Here is a 16,870-nt window from a genome sequence, read left to right on the forward strand (position 1 = left end):
CTTGGAAGAGAAAAAAAAAAAAAAAAAAAAGGCCTCCACTGTTTACCCCGTCGACACGCCGCCAGCAAGGTCTGTTCCTATCTGCCGCGTTCACATCTGCATCACCAGGAGGTCCAGAGCTTCTGCTCAGCCTCGCCTCCCTCCCGAGTGCTTAACATCCTGTCGTCTTGTATTGTTTCCACATCCAGCAGCCACACAGCCCCCCCCCCCTCACTCCCCACCAACCCCAAAAGTAACAAGAGCTGGGTATCCCTCCGTGTTTGGCATTCTGTAACGCGACACGGAGACATTCTGTCCTCTCATCCTCTCTCCCGAGGAAATCTCCCCTGGCTAAAAGGCCGGGGCGGGCGGGCGAGATGCCAAAGAATGAGAGCTTGTTTGCTCTCTCGGCGACCCGCTGCGCGCTGCGCTCGCAACCTGTTTACAGTCTAGAGTTACACGGCCGCAAAAAGCCGAGATGCCGACTGCCACGATAGCGGAGAATCTCCCAAGATGCGGCGTACTAAAGAGTGTGAGGTGAAGAGAGGGCGAGTTATGCTAAGATGCTAAGCGCCCTAACACAAAAATATACAGACATGAAAATCTTAATTGAAACAACAAAAAAAAAAGCCCTGACATTCGACTTGGGACCAGCCCGAGATTGTGATCCGCATGTTGGGCACCCCTGTTCTAGGGGATAAAATGCAACAAGCAGATGTTCTTGGTTTCTCTGCCTAGAGTAGTCAAGTCAACTGTGTTTCTGGAGCACTTTCAAACAGCCATCGCTGCATACAAAGTGCTGTACATGGAGCGATTTAACATGCACAATAAACAGTAAGACCAATCAGTAATAAAGGCGGTAGAAAGCACCAAGCAGTAAAATCAAGAACAAAGTCATAAAGATGGCATCGAAAATTAAGTTTCAGCTCATCCTCCTGACGCCCTAAGTTCCCGATGTGCTAAAATAAGATGAATCAAAAGGCTCTTTGTCGGGATATTTTAGTTCTACTTGCTGTAGTGAAGCCATAATTACGGGAAATTATTTGTCAATCACTTCTAGGTTATCAATATAAAACAATCAATGCATTAAAAAAAACAAAAAAAAAAAACAAAATGCAATTCCAGATCGAACTGAATGTGCTGCGTAGCCACATATCCTTACGCCGCAGCGCAAACTAGTTCCTCGCATGCCATTTCTAAGCTCAAAATGTTGCCGGGGGCCACCGCCAACCGACCGGTTTTGGCCGAGGCACGTGACTGATTCCATATCAATCAATATCATGGTGACGGTTCACAATTCCAGTGATGAGATATCCTTCTCGGGAAAAAAAATGGTCATTTTTTTGCTGCATGCTTTGAATATGGGCTGCAAAGAAGCGCCCTCTGGTGGACTGTTTTGAGCGAGGCGTAGCCCGAATTTTAGCACACTATTTTTGAAAAATATTTCCTTTTTTTTTTTTTTTTTAAACAGATTTAAGGATTAAAAAAAAAATCTAAAGAGTGACCTGGCAAGAGGGCTAGCTGCGGTCACGAAGCTATGCTAGCACAGCAGTCGAGTCATGGTTACAGTAACTCGATGGAAAAGACTTCTTGGACATAAATGATCAAATAGACTGTCGAAAACCATCACTTGGCGTCCGTCCCTCACAAACGTTTGCGTACTCACGTGAAATTTTCATCCTATAGCCTGGCTGCCTCAAGGCCCTCGCGATTCCAAAGTCACAGCATCTCTTATTCCCACGTTCCCGCTCGCTCTCAGCGCAGTTTGGAGTCGCAACGGAGCTCCTTCTCCTTTTTCTTTTGCCATCTCACCCCCGCCGCTAGCTCCCCCCCCACCCCATCACCACTAAAGGCCTGTCCCCACACTAAATCTTTCCTTCAACCCACCCTCTTGCTGTGCGACACTCCCACCCCCCTTGCATGTGCCCAACCCTCCGACCCAACGGTGCCCGAGACAACTCTTGTCAGACCCACTCGCCACGGAATTCTTGAACCCACGCACGGCGCCCCCCCCCCCCCTTTCCAACCCACAACAACAATCTTTTCACTGTATTCTCATCCGATTACATCATCAAAGCTTTTCTCTCTTGGGAAGGTTTAGTTCAACCACTTGTGGTCTTTGCCAGGTGGTGCAGAAGGAAAAAAAAACAAAAAACTAACAAAAAATAAAAACTCAGGTTGGTTTAGAGAGGGGGAAGTGGAGGGGGGGGGGGTTATGACATAAAGCGTCAGCAGCTGTGAGTCACAACTTGGTCGTCTGCCGAAACTGTCTGGAAGGAGTCCACCGATGAAAGGATGTTGTGTTTTCCGTGTCATCTGAGAGAGTGATGACTTTCTTGTGACAAATCGCACGCGGCCACAAGTAAGCGCAATCTGGCGCTGAAAAGCGTGTCCTGACGCCTTCCGAGAAGACCGCAAGCGCCCACTGCGTGATGGCGGCTCAAGGCCACGTCGGCCGCCGTCAGTCTTTCGAGACAGATTGCGTTCGATTATTCTATTTTTTTTAAATCAGCACCGTTTAACAAGCAACAAAAGTCTGCCAATATATGAAAGGGTGAGTCAGATGTTCATTTTAGCCAAATTCGTTTTCTACCTGGATTGGATGGAGATGGCTTTCAGGAATTTGGTTCCATCAAACACGCACGCATTCGTATAACAACAGAAAATGTATTCAAATTCGGGCTGATGCGGGTTCTCTTCAATAATTTGAGTGCCTCAGAGTTCATTTTTTTTTCTGCCTCGAGTACCCGCATAGTCACGAATGTACCTGAATTCTGTTTCTGGATTGGGGAATCGCGTGCGCCGTATATAAACAACAGTATAAAATGTTGCTGAATCTAAAAAGGAAAACCAGTTGGCGGTTCATGATGAGGTGGAAGTGTGGGGTCTTATGGATCCCTTAACGAAGGAATAGAATTAATATGTGTTGATTTTTTTTTTTTAATGTGAAGACACGATCATTGGCTGGACAATTTGGGTCGGATATGCTATCCCAAAACATTTGACAGCTGCAGCCCGACTTCACATGTCAACCCAGAATGGGACAAGTCCAGGGAATTATGAGGAGATGTAAACTACTCATTCTTTCAACATGCGGAACACATGCGATTACATAAGACATCCCCCCCCCCCCCCCCCGCCGCGTCCATTCCGCAGTTTCCTGTAACATCGGAACATTTTCCAGATGTCGCTCCAGTACCTCGTGAGCCTATCTGCCATGTAATCCTTGTAAAACACGACTGCCGAGAGCCGGCGCCCGCCTTATAAAGCCGACAGGCGAGCAGATGGGACGACGGAGGCGCTCCACTTTAGTCGGCCTTTTAAAATAAATACTCGCCGCTTTAAAAGCACTCGAAAACAAACCCGTCGGCTTTATGCGCGCTAACGGCGTAGACCCTTGGAAAATGTGTCTGCCCTGTCGCATCCTGACGCCTCACCTCCTACCCAACCCCCCGCCCCCCCCCCCCCTTCCGCACCGCACTAAGGCGCCTGACTGAATCACCCAGATGAGACTTGAAAATACAGGTATTCCTGTACCCCCAGCCCCCACCGAAAAAAATTAATTTTAAAAAATCAGATGAGGCAGTGGATTTGATACATAGCTGGAGTTGTTGTTTCTCGTTTTAATAATGATCATAAGAAAATAATGGACTTTTTTGGGCTCATGATTTTTAAATAAAAAATTTGATTCAAATAGTAAAAAAAAGTATTTTTGAAATGAATAATTTGTGGTTTCCTTTAAATGATGACTAACTTGAAAAACATTGACAAATTTTTCAAAAATATAGTAGTAGACTTTTTAAATACAAATGGTGATTGTTGTACTAATATCATAATTTTTATAATAAAAGTTCTAACAAAATGCTACTAAAATACCTTGTATTTTAAATAAGTCATGATTTTCTTTTAAGGAATAAAAGTCAAATATTTTTAAATATTACAAATCATGATTTTTTAAAACAATGAATTGTTTTTAAAATAATTCTCTTTTTTAATATATATATACGTTTAAAAAAATAAAAAAACAATTTAAATTGCAATATATAAATATATATTCTTAAATTAAAATGACGTTTTTGAATGTGGTTTCGAAATAAAATCTCAATTTTTAAGTAAATATTTCTATCTATTCTCAAAAATAAAAGTAAATCAAAATAAAATAATAAAAAAACCCATGCCGAATCAGAATATTTTAGTGTAAATTAGCATTCTAAAACAAAGCATTCAGAATTAGCCTTGCTAACCGCGTGAAGCCTTGCTAAAAGGTGTCTGCCTCGTTCCACGAAACCCTCCCGCCGCACTGAGTGAATCACTCAGACGAAGCTTGAAAATAGACCCGTCCCAAAAAAAACCCAAACAGATGGTGAGTGTTTACATCAAAAACACCTGGAGGGGTTTTCAGAGAAGAAGAAAAAAAGGAGGAGCATTCGCCCGCAAGGATGTGTCGTCACGCTCAAGGGCCTGAGGCTGATGCCTGTTTTCCGTCTTTGTGATGCTAATCGCACACACACACTCACACACTCAGCAATCAGCCGACAGTAAAAAAAAAAAAAACACACCGGATGCAGCGTGCCCAAAAAGAAGCTCCCGTTTACTCTGTCAAACACACGACGTCAGTATCGATTCCGTCTCCCGGAAGCCAAATAATTGCGTCGGAATGTTGGAAATTGTTTTTTTTCCGAGGGTGGCTTTTAATTAACGGCCCAGCGGGACCCCCGACAAGCGCCACAATGGCACAGTTGTCATGCTCGAGACGAGGTGGCGCTTAGCAAACACCAGCCATGATAAAAATCGGAATTGCTCTAAGATGAAGGATAAAAAAAAGAGATCATGAAATCATGATTCCTTTTTACATTTCTGGATGGGGGGGGGGGGGGGGGGCTGACGCGTCCTTACCGCCAAACACAATGCTTCAATCATCCGTCTCCAGCGAAGTGACTAACAGTCAACGCAGGCCACTAATTACACAGAGCCCGCGTTGAATCACCCGCAGACTTCCTGAAGCCACATTTGATTCCACAAGGGGGAGGGGGGGGGGGGGGGCATTGGGCACTGGGGGGTGGCGCATCGTTGGAAAATGATTTCCCCCAAGGCCACGTTGCCGGGGCGACACAGGTACACTTAGTCAAACCCGGAAGAGCCGGCAGATGCTCTCATTCAGTTCTGGGGTGCACACGTTTGGGCCAAGTCCTGTTGTCTTCATGCCGGTCATGGGACAGCGGTGGCAAAAAGCACCAATCATAATCGCCCGCACCTTTTCATGTCAGATTGCACTCTGCGTTCATCTCTTTAGTCTAAACAGTGAGGCCTAAGCAGCTTAACGGGTTTTTTTCCTCCGATGACACACAAAGAGGAAGAGCTTATCGATTGCCAGGGTAAACAAACAACAGGAGCCGGAGAGCCGCTGCTGTTGACCGTCGTCAAAGCACGCCGGGTCAAAAGTCGTGCGATCGCCGCATCGAATTCAAACAAGAGCGGCACAGATGGGGGTGGGGGGGGAGGTGGTCCACCTTCCGAAGGACACCCAGACAGGCGGGCCTTTCATCCGAAAACGCTGCTGCCGGTGAGCATCCGCATTTCATAAGCGGGGGCAGAAAAAATTTTCAAGCTATTTTCATTTCATTTTTCCATTGGTCTTAAATGTATGGCAGCGCAACGCCCCAGCCTCCCCCAGAGGAAGCCCCCCCCCCAAAAGGTGATGCCCGGCGACCCAAACGTGACTTGAAATCCGACTTTGAAACCTAAAACCAAAGCCCCTCAAATTTGAGATCTGCGATGCTCGGAGGAAACCCAAACTTATTGAGACCCCAATTTGAAACTTGAAACACGCTTCAAAACTTAAGTTTGAAACCCTACCCCCAAGACTGAAACTCTCCTTTGACACCCCCAAGCCCTGCTTTGAAACTAGAGAAGGCCCAACAACATTTTTTTTGCACCCGAGTCCAAGTCAATGAAGAGTCATTCAATCCCTTGGCAAAGCATCACAACAATGCTTGTTTCTCTGCGGCGCAAAGCATCTTGATGACCATCTCAAAGATCTTCATGAAAGAAGTGCTTTCTTTAGTGATTACCCCAAAAAAAACCCTCAGGTGGGGATTTTGCAGATTCCACTAATCTGAGCCCCGGTGTTGATCTTTGCGGCCTTATCGCCAGGCCGCTTTTTCACGATTGTCTTTTGTCCACAAGATGAATAAATAACTCGGTGTAGGTGGAATATGCACTGAGGGCTGGACAGTAGCTCACTGTGTGATGTCACATTCCCCCGCCCCTAATGATCCTTTGTCCATTGTTAAGATTGCTGAGCCTCCGAGACGGTTTACTGCAAATGCGTCAAAGACAGCATTCCGCTTACGGAACTTCACTCTTCATGGTGTGGTACTCGAGCCAAAGCCTTAATACAAAGCAGTGCTTTGGCGCCATCTAATGAAAGCTTGATGTCAAGGAACTATGTTGAAGTGAAGGACACATTTGAGGAACACGGGCCATGGAGCGAGTTCATCTCGAAGCCAAGGTTTCCGCTCGACTGTAAGCCGCTTCAGTGTAGCGTTTCGTGCCGGACGCTCGTAAACGGCACAGCGAGACACAAGGGAGGAAAAGCCCCCCCCCCCCCAAAAAAGAACCTCCTCCATTTTGGTCCATCTCATTTGGAGCCGGGTCCCAGAAGGGGACAGCGTGGGGGTCGCCTCCTTTCGGGAAGAGTCAAGAGGGGAGGTTGGGAGCGACGGGGGGTGGGGGGGGGTCGGGGGGGGGATAGCGCGGTGACCGACGACATCAGAACAAGGGTCCCCACCGTGAGAAAGCCCCTCTCAGGAACTGGGCCATAAAAAGCGGTCCCCTGGCTTAATTAACGGCCACAAGACGACGGCGCGGCGGGAACCTTCTTCCATGTGTGCAAGTGTTCATCTCTGCCACATGGGGGCGCTCTACCTTAAGGGGAATTTGCAGAACAGCGCCTTGGCTTCAGACTCCAAATGACTCTGTGGCCACTTGCGGCGCAACTTGAAGTGAAGAGAAATGCAACGAATTGGTTGCAGGCCCAATTTGGGGGGAGGGGGGGGGGTTCAGTGTTTTATGATAGGAAAAGCAAACGGCACTCTGCGGAAGGCCCCTAAAAAAAATGACAATAGAGAGAACGGAGTCGGCGTTGAAATAAATATTGCACTGAATTTACTTCATTTCATTTTGTCAAGTGGTTTTACAAAATAAAATCATAAAATCAGTCCAGATCTATGCAGGTTTTAAGGGGCACGATACATCTTCCGGATCCCGTTGATTTTATTTTGTGCAACCACGTGATGAAATATAATCAAGTCAATTCAACCACTATTTTTTTTTCTGTGTATTCGGACACGATAACGAGTACAACAAGCGAAGTAAAAAGGAATCAGGCAAAAAAATACTCTTGCTAAACCACACACACACACACACACGCGTGCCTGTTCCAGTTAATGTGTGACCACGCGCTTCTGTTACAGTGCAAACGGGGCATTTGCGAAACGTGGTACTCAAGTGACTGATTAGCCAGGATTCGACGGCTGCTCGGCCGTCACCAAGCTTTGCTGTAGCGAAAGGACTGGACTCGGGTCTGCCACCTGGAGGCCCGAACCGTGAATCGAAACGATCGCAGGTTTTCTGTCCTTGGAAGGCCATACGGACGCTCAGCAGACACTTGATTAGGCACGCAGGAAATTACTCATAAGTTGCCAACAGCGGCTTTTAAGACGGTGTTAAACTGTGATGTTGATGGTGAGGGGTTGCGTCTCATATTTTTGACCTTCTCGTGTAATCCTCAACATGCATCACGTTTATCATCAAATATAGTTTTTAGGAACCGCATGTCTCATTTGAGATGAACACTCAAAACTAGCTGCCCTGCCAAATTTGACATTTGTTGGAGTAAAGAAGAGCTTTGCCATGTCGAGAGAACATCCTAAAAGTCGCTGTGACTAACTTACTTAGCCGGTGCGAATTGAAAAGTACAGACAGCCCCGGTGGACACCCCCCCTCCCCTTCCACGGGGGCTGTGGAATAGGAGCTCATCCAATAAATGGGAGCTCATGCATTTGAAGTGCGGAAACGCCAACGGCGGATGTAAGCAGACACGCTAATCACATTGTCAAATTGGCTTCTTCTTCTTTTACGCCCCTGTCTCTATTTACTACGCGGCGGAAGGCAGCAAATCAAAATCTGCATGACAACGACTAGCACATAAAGCCCCCCCCCCCCCCACCCCCACCCCTCCGCTCATGAATAAAAGATGAAACGGGCTGTCGCAAAGCAAGCAAGCTTCCGTATTTGTGCGGAGAGTAAAATTCTTAAGAGGCACAGTAAATCCTTCCAAGTACTTGCCAGGCCAAGGACCCGAATAATGTTAAGACACTCCATTCGGTACACACTCTTCTGTTACCCAATAGGCCCCACAAGAACAAGCCTCCTGGACCAAGATTAATCACGACTTAGTTCGAGGTCCAGCTTCAGCTCAATTGTTGCGAATTTCAGTTCGACTCCTTCGAAGTGACGGCAATGTGCAGTCATCTGCGGTGCTCGGGTCAAAACAAAACCAACCCCCCCCCCAAAAAAAAAAAGAAAATAGCAAGCATATTTTGTCAGAGTAATGAGCAGAAAGACCAGATATTTGTAATCAAATGTCCCAAGTCAAAAGGCTTGAGGAAAAAAAATTAAGACACTCAAGTCCAGATAGCTGAAAAAGACACCCGCGGGACTTCCCACGCTAAGTCGTGAGCTCACCTTGCTAATAAACATGCTGAATTACATAAAGTACGATCGATATCTTTTTTTTTTTGTTTGTTTTTGATAACAGAAATGCAAACCGTACAGCCTTGGCTGGAATTTTAGGGAGGGGGGGGGGGGGGGTACATAACTGTACGTCCCCTTCTTAGCACTCACTCACTTCAACCTGCTGTGTCAACAGAAGTGTGGAATGCAGGAGACGCCGCCGCCGCCGCCGCCGCCGCCGCTATTTATGCAGATCTGTGTGTGCGCCAACTCCACACAGTGCTGCAGTCACGCTCTTAAAATACTCGCCGCTATCTCCGGCATTTCATCATGCCGGAGGTGAGGCCGAGCAAAAGGGATCGAGAAATGATTCACAAGGGGGCCAAAACGCTGCAATTCAGAATTTTAAGGACGCCAAGCATACTGATATGGGGGGTGGGGGGGGGGATATTGGTGCCAATGATACCACGCTGGAGAGTACCTACTGATGAAAATATAATCGGGGGGGGGGGGGGGGGGGTTCTTTTTCAAATGTCATCAAAGTCGGTGATTTCTAGTTACAGTAAGGTTTTATGCTACTGCATACAACTCCATGCAGTAGCATTAGCATTAGCATTAGCACAGATGCTAGCAGTGAACAACAAGAAAGGAGGATGTCCGCTATGACCGCAGGCAGCCAAAGGCACTGAAATGTGATCGTTGTCCATGTAGCGGACACGGAGACGTCTCAAGCACGGAAGCGCGGCGCAGACGGTAACGCTAAAGCATAGCATTAGCACGGCATGCTAGTTGAACTATCCATCCATCCATTTTCCTTACCGCTTAATCCTCACTAGGGTCGCGGGGGGTGCTGGAGCCTATCCCAGCCGTCTTCGGGCAGTAGGCGGGGGACACCCTGAATCGGTTGCCAGCCAATCGCAGGGCACACAGAGACCAACAACCATCCACGCTCACACTCACACCTAGGGACAATTTAGAGCGTCCAATCAGCCTGCCATGCATGTTTTTGGAATGTGGGAGGAAACCGGAGCACCCGGAGAAAACCCACGCAGGCCCGGGGAGAACATGCAAACTCCACACAGGGAGGCCGGAGCTGGAATCGAACCCGGTACCTCTGCACTGTGAAGCCCACGTGCTAACCACTGGACTACCGGGCCGCCTGCTAGTTGAACTAACTTCGGGTATAAAGCACTTCTTCGGAGCGGAAGCGAAATCGAGGGTTCGGGGTTGACATGACGGCAGATGCGCCGACGATGTCAAAGGGTCACATTTCCCCGTGCAAGAAAGTAACGCGTGTCCCCGTGTGGCGGGGGGAACCACATGAGGCGTCTGACTCAGCGGAGCCGCTTGAGCGTGACTGGAAAGAAAGCTGTCATAAGGACCAAAATATGGGGGGGGGGGGGGGGGTGGAGGCCATCGAGCCGCGTAAGCGCTGGTTTGCATACGGCGGGTGTCACGGTGACAGCCATCATCGTCACCTTCAACGCGCAGAGCGGAAATAAACAGAAGAAACTATTCCGAAGTAAACCGTTGCCCCTTTTTTTTACCTCCATAAATCTCCAGATGAATGTCAAGAATCGTGCCGGATCCTCGTAAAGCCGTCAAGGGTCCATCCAGCTCTCATCAATGTTTACACCCCAGCGGCTCGTTACATAACAGCCTCCCTTCTGCCTCTCTATTGTCAGTCAATAGGAATTATTTACCGCACCCGCAACACCCTCACGTTGGCTGAAGGTCAAGTTTGTCGGCACGTATATACACACACGCACACACAACATGCCCGCACGGCAGTACGCGGCGACCTTTTGCCAGAGACAATCAGCTGATGTGGAAAGGAACACAACAAGGGCTCGCCCCTCATTCCTTCCCGTACCCCCCCCAGCGTGAATTTTACCACTCATTTTTTTCCAGCATACTGCCTTGTTATTAACATTGTTTTTAGCATTAGCATTTGCGGCTAGGGTTTCTACGTCGGAAATTGCTCTCGTGAGGTGGGAAAATTAAATTCAAGTGGATGCCCTGAACTGTGGGAGAGGAGGAGAGTCTTCTGCTCGACATGGATGTCCCCATTGTGGGACAAATAAAGGATATCTTATCTTATCTTATCTTGATTATGAAAGCACAAAATGCGTGTATGCGTGTATGCTTATGCTGGAATATCACGTACGCCAACGGGATGACTACACCCGCTAGCGCGCAAGCAACGCCTTTTTCTCTACATTCATCTATTATTTGAACCCCTTACCCTCACGAGGATCGCGGGCATGCCGGAGCCTATCCCAGCCGCCTTCGGGCAGTAGGCGGGGGGGGGACACCTCGAACTGTTGGCCAGCCAATCGTAGGGCACACAGAGACCAACAACCATCCGCAGCCGCAATAACACCTCGGGACAATTTGGAGCATTCCGTTAACCTGCCGTGCATGTTTTTAGAACTTGGGAATAGGACCCGGAGAAAAGCCACGCAAACCCTTGAATCAAACCCCGGAGGTCTGCACTGTGAGGCGGACGCGTTAACCATAATATGAACAATTATACATCAACGTTTTTGATATCTAACGAGCATTTATCCCATCCACGCTCAAACTCACACCGAGGGACAATTTAGAGTGCCCAATTAGAATGCCACGCATGTTTTGGGAATGTGGGAGGAAACCGGAGCACCCGGAGAAAACCCACGCAGGCCCGGGGGGAGAACATGCAAACTCCACACAGGGAGGCCGGAGCTGGAATCGAACCGGGTACCTCTGCACTGTGAAGCCGACGTGCTAACCACTGGACTACCGGGCCGCTATTTTTTTTTTCTTAAATGTACGAATAATTTGGGTGTTGGGGTGCCTGGTCCAGACATGCAAAAATACCTTCTTTGTTTTGACATTCAGCAACCGTTTGGAAACAAACGGAACCTCGGCGGAACAGCAATGGCTGAAGTAGAAACAGATTCTCATTAATATACTCGACATAACACAATCCACAAGTCAGGAAATTCAGATTTGTTCTGCAGTTCTCTTGAAAGAACTCAGTCCATCCCCCGAGGACTTGAGCGGACCAAAACGACCGTAGCGTCATGGCTAAAAGTGAGAATGGCAGCCCAACTTTAGCCATGTGGGACCAATTCCTAGGATTCTCTCACTGTGCCCCCCCCCCCCCCCCGCCCCCCGCCTACCTCCAGCTATCCTCTTGAGGAGCTGCTCCCTGGCAATGATCCGTCCCAGCCTGTAACCGGAGCGCCGACGGCGGTGGTCCATCCTCAGATAGATGTCCCGGCTCTCTGGGGTCATGCTTCCCAGACACTCGCTGCCCGAGGACTCCTGGAGTTCTCGAAACATGTCCGTCCAAAGGTGGGGGGAAGGGGGGGGGGGAGAAAAAAATACTCGCAGCTCCGGCTAAAGCAATCCAACCGGAGTGGCCGGGGACTCTTCACGCAGAGGTGCAAAAATCCTCGAGTGAGCCGAGTGGGACGGCACACAGGGGGTGGGGGGTGTCAGGAGTGGTCACGTCATCCGGGGGAAGGCCAATGGCCGTGAGGCTGTGGGGGCCCAGCCCACCTCGCAGAGCTGAATCCAGGGTTTGTGTGAAGGCCGGTTAGCACGGGAGGGAAAAATAAATTGCCGATGGAATGCTGACCGAATGAGTAAGGAGCGTAGTTGGGGTGGGCTTAGAAAAATAGTGTGGAGGGGGGGGGGGGGGGTTTGTTTGTTTCTATTTTTTACATTGAATCCACCCTGCTCCTGAACAAGTCGTCTAGTGTGGCCGGACACGCAGAGTCAGGCGAGGCCCAGGAAGTGACCGAATGGTGCTGGCACAAGACCGCCTCAAGCTGTTTTGCTGGCTGGAGAATGCTGAATTCAGTTCAAGCGCATGACACAAACACCCCCCCCCCCCCCAACACTCCAAAGAGGCCTCTCAACAGGTCCCCTCAAATTGTCAGCACCCTTTGGAGCTAATGGCAAATTCAAGCCTGGCCCGATAACCACGATCAAGTCCGTCCACACGCTCAAGTGAGAAGTCGATGACTGCTTTTGACAAAATGAAGCTCCTCAACTCACTGATGTGGTTCCCTGGCATTAAGATGCCCCCGGTTTGGCCCGAGCGTCAAAAAGGTTCGGCAAATCCCGGAGGGTGGCTTCCTGAGAGAAATCCAACCCATTAGTGAAAACTGAAATCTGTCAATGGCTTGGATGAAGCTCAAATTTGGTCGCCATCGGATAAAATCTCAAGACCTTCAAACGTCTGCTTCGAAGCTTTTCAGACGTGGCTTCTTGAGATTTTTTTGTGGGTTTACTAATGATAGATATGCCAACCAAATCTTAAGTTTCAATATGAATCTGGCTTCGGCGGCTGAGTTTTCAGAATTTATCATCAACTTTGCCCCTGCAAATGATGACTTCAGACCAAAATGGCCGACTTCCTGAATGTTTTTTCAGGCTTCTTCAGCGGCGGAATTTTCCCAAAAGCCCATTTTCGGCCTTGGCGGCGCACGTTCAGGCACTCACTCCAACATGTGCTTTTTATTTATTTTTTCTCCACTTTACGACTCGACGACAGCATTCTCCGCGCACCTGTATTAAAGTCCACATCCGGACGCGCCCAGTCCCTCTCAGGATCCGGCCCACGCTCGCGGTGACGCCGCTACTTTGTGCCACACAGTCCCGCCTGTGTCGGCGTGGCGCCATGTGACCACGTTAAACACGCAGCCCTTGTCTGTGCACCCCCCCACCATCCAACCCAGTCCGGCTTAAGCTCACAAAGAGCACAATTCAGCCGCACACTTCGGGGGTTTTCATAAACGTCTCCTAGGATTAGACGCCAAACACACACACACACACACACACTCTCAGGTGGAGTTGCTTTTTTAAGCGGCGTGCGATGGAGTCACATCACTTGGGTGATTTCATCGGGGCGGAACACAAACACCTGGCTTCATTCAGAGAATAACTACCGTACACATGAGCGGCAGCACGATGGTTGGCGTGGGGTTAAGCCCCGCCCCCTCCAAACTGTGACTGCTGTGTTTACTTCCTCGCTAGACGTCTCGGCGGGTGCATTCCAATGCCACGTTGTGCCCATCGCCTCACGGAATCCACCGCCAGCTCATAACCGACCACAAATAAGATGCGGGAACTCGTCCGGGGCCATTTTATTGATTTCTTTCTTTCTTTTGAACAATAGTTGTTGTAATGTTAAGGTACAAAGGTCGTGTGCGATATAGCGTACACGTTTAAGATTCAATTCATTCATTCATTCATTCATTCATCTTCCTAACCGCTTGATCCTCACTAGGGTCACGGGGGGTGCTGGAGCCTATCCCAGCTGTCTCCGGGCAGTAGGCGGGGGACACCCTGAATCGGTTGCCAGCCAATCGCAGGGCACACAGAGACGAACAACCATTCGCACTCACACCTAGGGACAATTTAGAGTGTTCAATCAGCCTGCCATGCATATTTTTGGAATGTGGGAGGAAACCGGAGCACCCGGAGAAAACCCACTCAATTCAAGTCAAGAGTATTTCTCGAGCACTTTCAAACAGCCATCGCTGCATACAAAGTGCTGTACATGGAGCAACTAACATATACAACAGTACACTGACTATATGAAGTGTCAAATAAGTGTGTGCTCATACTTATGCACGATTGAAATTAAAATAAAGAGTACACGTACGTTTATGTGTGCGGGTACATATACGTTTTTGTTTTGTGTGTGTGTAGAGATCAAATTTGTTACAGTGAAAACCCCCCTGTTGTGAAAAATTCCTTGCTGCATATATGATTTCATTGTAGAGGAGTTTCACTGTAGTCAAGACTCAATAAGTCTAAATTATGTTACAAATGTCAAAAGATGGCAAAAGTGGCATAAAATAGCTCATAAGAAAAGAATTAATTGGTAACGTGATGGCTTTCCGGCGTCAACGCTTTTCCGTTTCAGGCTAACGTAACTTACGGAAAGCTGGTTGGACTCGTTCAGTCGGAATAGTTTCACACAAATGAAAGGACATGAGGTGAGACTTTGAAGGCGATATTTTGTCAAGTTTTGACGGCGTTTCAAATTTGAGAGAGAGAGAGACCTCGTGCGCCGTGGGCGGGTCGAGCTCAAAGTGGAACAGCTCCGGCGTCGACCGCTAGCAAACGTGTCCCGGCACGCCTTGCCGTCTGCGGTTCCGCGCTGGGCGACTGCTACGGGGGAAGCCAAATGGGCCCTTCGTCATCAGCGCAGGTGCTTCCACTCACGGCGCCTGAGTCAGCACGGCTGGCAGCTCGGAAGGGAATTCGATCAATTAGCAGAATCGTCGTCCCGGCTGGGATTTCCCCACTTTGAGCGTGGCTGCGTTCCCGCCGCTAATTAGCGATAACGGAGACAAATCTGACTTCTGCATTCAAGTCAGCAAAAGGGCCAGATTTAAAGATGAGTCTCAAGTAATCATCTTGTGCTGATCATCGGGCTAAAATTTAGCATGGGTGATTATTTTGTGGTGTGCGTACACGGCAACGACCAGGCCGAAATTGAGGATTGACTCACACTCGGCATTCAAAGTCTGCAAAGGCCCGAATATCTGACATGTCTACAAATCCTCAACAGTGGTGTGAGGCAAACACATACCAATAATCGGGCCGAATTTGAGCATTGTCAACATTCCAACTTTTTTTTGTTGTTCTTCGATGTTGTGATCATAACATCCTGACTTTTTTTTTTCTAAAAATGTTTCAACTTCTAAATTCCTGGTTTTAGAGGTACACGTCAAACTGAGTCCTTGGGAAAATTTCTCCCTTGTAAAGTGTCCCCGGGCGCAAATCGTTGGAGAAGGAGCGCATGCAACATCTGCACTCTACTATCGTGACTTCATCTCCTCGTAGCGTGCCGTTCCCACGCCAAGGCGGCTGGCGTTCATGTGTCACTTGCTACACGGCCGATCGCCTCGCACTGCAAGATGCGGCTACTTCTAAAATCACTCCGTTTCCCGTCGCCTACGTCGTCTTTTGGGTCACGAGTGACCTGAAGCCTGTCCCGACTGCACCGCAGATTGGTCGCCGGCCAATCGCAGGTTACAGTCCTCCTCACACAACCAGCTTGATTTAGAATCTTGAATTTACCCCGTCAAAACCCACGCGGGAACATTATGGTTTTCAACAAGATTTAGATTCAAACCCAGAACCCCTCCACTGTGAGGCAGACATGATACCCTCCGCTCCACTATGAGAGAAAAGGACTCTCGACATGCAGGAATGTGAAAGCTTAAAAAGTGTACATACTGGATGAACGATATAGCTTTGATACCGAACGTCTGACTAGTTTCAATGCAAAGACAACCCATAGCGCCACCCTGTGGCCACACCGGGCCCGCGGGTGCAATCGTCTCGTGCACCCCAAAACCCCTCGACAATTTCCTACAAGTGGGCAAAAAAAATATTTGCCCTGGTCATATTACATTTTGGAAGCTAGCGTAACACATGCCACACATCTGTCAAATGTCTCTTGATTTTATCAGAACTGTCAAAAAAAGACTTTCCATGTTAAATAACACGCTACGCCGTCATAAATTAAAGGCGAATCCGTATTTGTTCGTTCTTTTGTTTTGTTTTGTTTTTTGCCCACCCCTCCAGAATCGGGATGCAGCTCGAGCGTAAGAAGCCGGGCTCGGGGCCGCCTCGCCCGGGGCTTCCACTGACCTGCCAGCCGCCGCTCGCGGACATTCCTCCAGAGTAAGTCCCAAGCTTTGGACGTGGAGCTCCGCAGCTGCGCGCTGAAAGACCGCCGCAGCTTCAGCGTGGCCGACGTCCGTTTAGACGTCATCGCCCTCGGACATACTAAACGCCGTATATCCCTCAAAAATCCTCCAAAACAGAAAAAAAAAATCCCTCGGCTTTTTTTTTTCCCGCTTCACTTTCAAACGGCTTCTCCTTTCCACTTGTCCGGGAAAGAAAGAAAAAAAAGCAGCAATGTATCCACGTCAAAGTTAAAACGTTCTCATCAACGTATGAAATGTAAAGAAACGATGGCAATCGACTTTCACGCTTCCCACCAGATGTGCGCGCGCGCGCGTGTGCGCGTGGGCGACAGAGGAAAGCCACGCATGGCGAGAGCCCGAACAGTTGCGATGCGTTCAATGGCTGTGGGAAATGTGTCAACGCTCAGGTGAAACTTCAAACGTGAGAAAATGTG

At 48.6% G+C, this 16,870-nt stretch overlaps 1 protein-coding gene across 5 annotated transcripts in view; it reads right to left on the reverse strand.

Annotated features, from left to right (window-relative positions):
* Positions 1-16,870, reverse strand: part of LOC127608894 (stAR-related lipid transfer protein 13-like) — a 39,826-nt gene that overhangs the window by 10,254 nt on the left and 12,702 nt on the right. The window contains exon 1 of one of the 5 annotated variants that reach the window (XM_052078357.1): positions 16,378-16,765. The exons of 2 other annotated variants lie outside the window; for them this stretch is intronic. In XM_052078357.1, coding sequence (XP_051934317.1) covers positions 16,378-16,501 — 124 coding nt within the window. In that variant the 5' untranslated portion in view covers positions 16,502-16,765. Of the gene's footprint in view, positions 1-1,645; positions 1,850-11,879; positions 12,058-16,377; positions 16,766-16,870 lie in introns of those variants that run through there. 2 more of the 5 variants (XM_052078356.1, XM_052078359.1) reach the window with 2 other exon arrangements.

Source organism: Hippocampus zosterae, chromosome 10 (assembly GCF_025434085.1).
Source record: "Hippocampus zosterae strain Florida chromosome 10, ASM2543408v3, whole genome shotgun sequence".
Taxonomy (NCBI): Eukaryota; Metazoa; Chordata; class Actinopteri; order Syngnathiformes; family Syngnathidae; genus Hippocampus; species Hippocampus zosterae.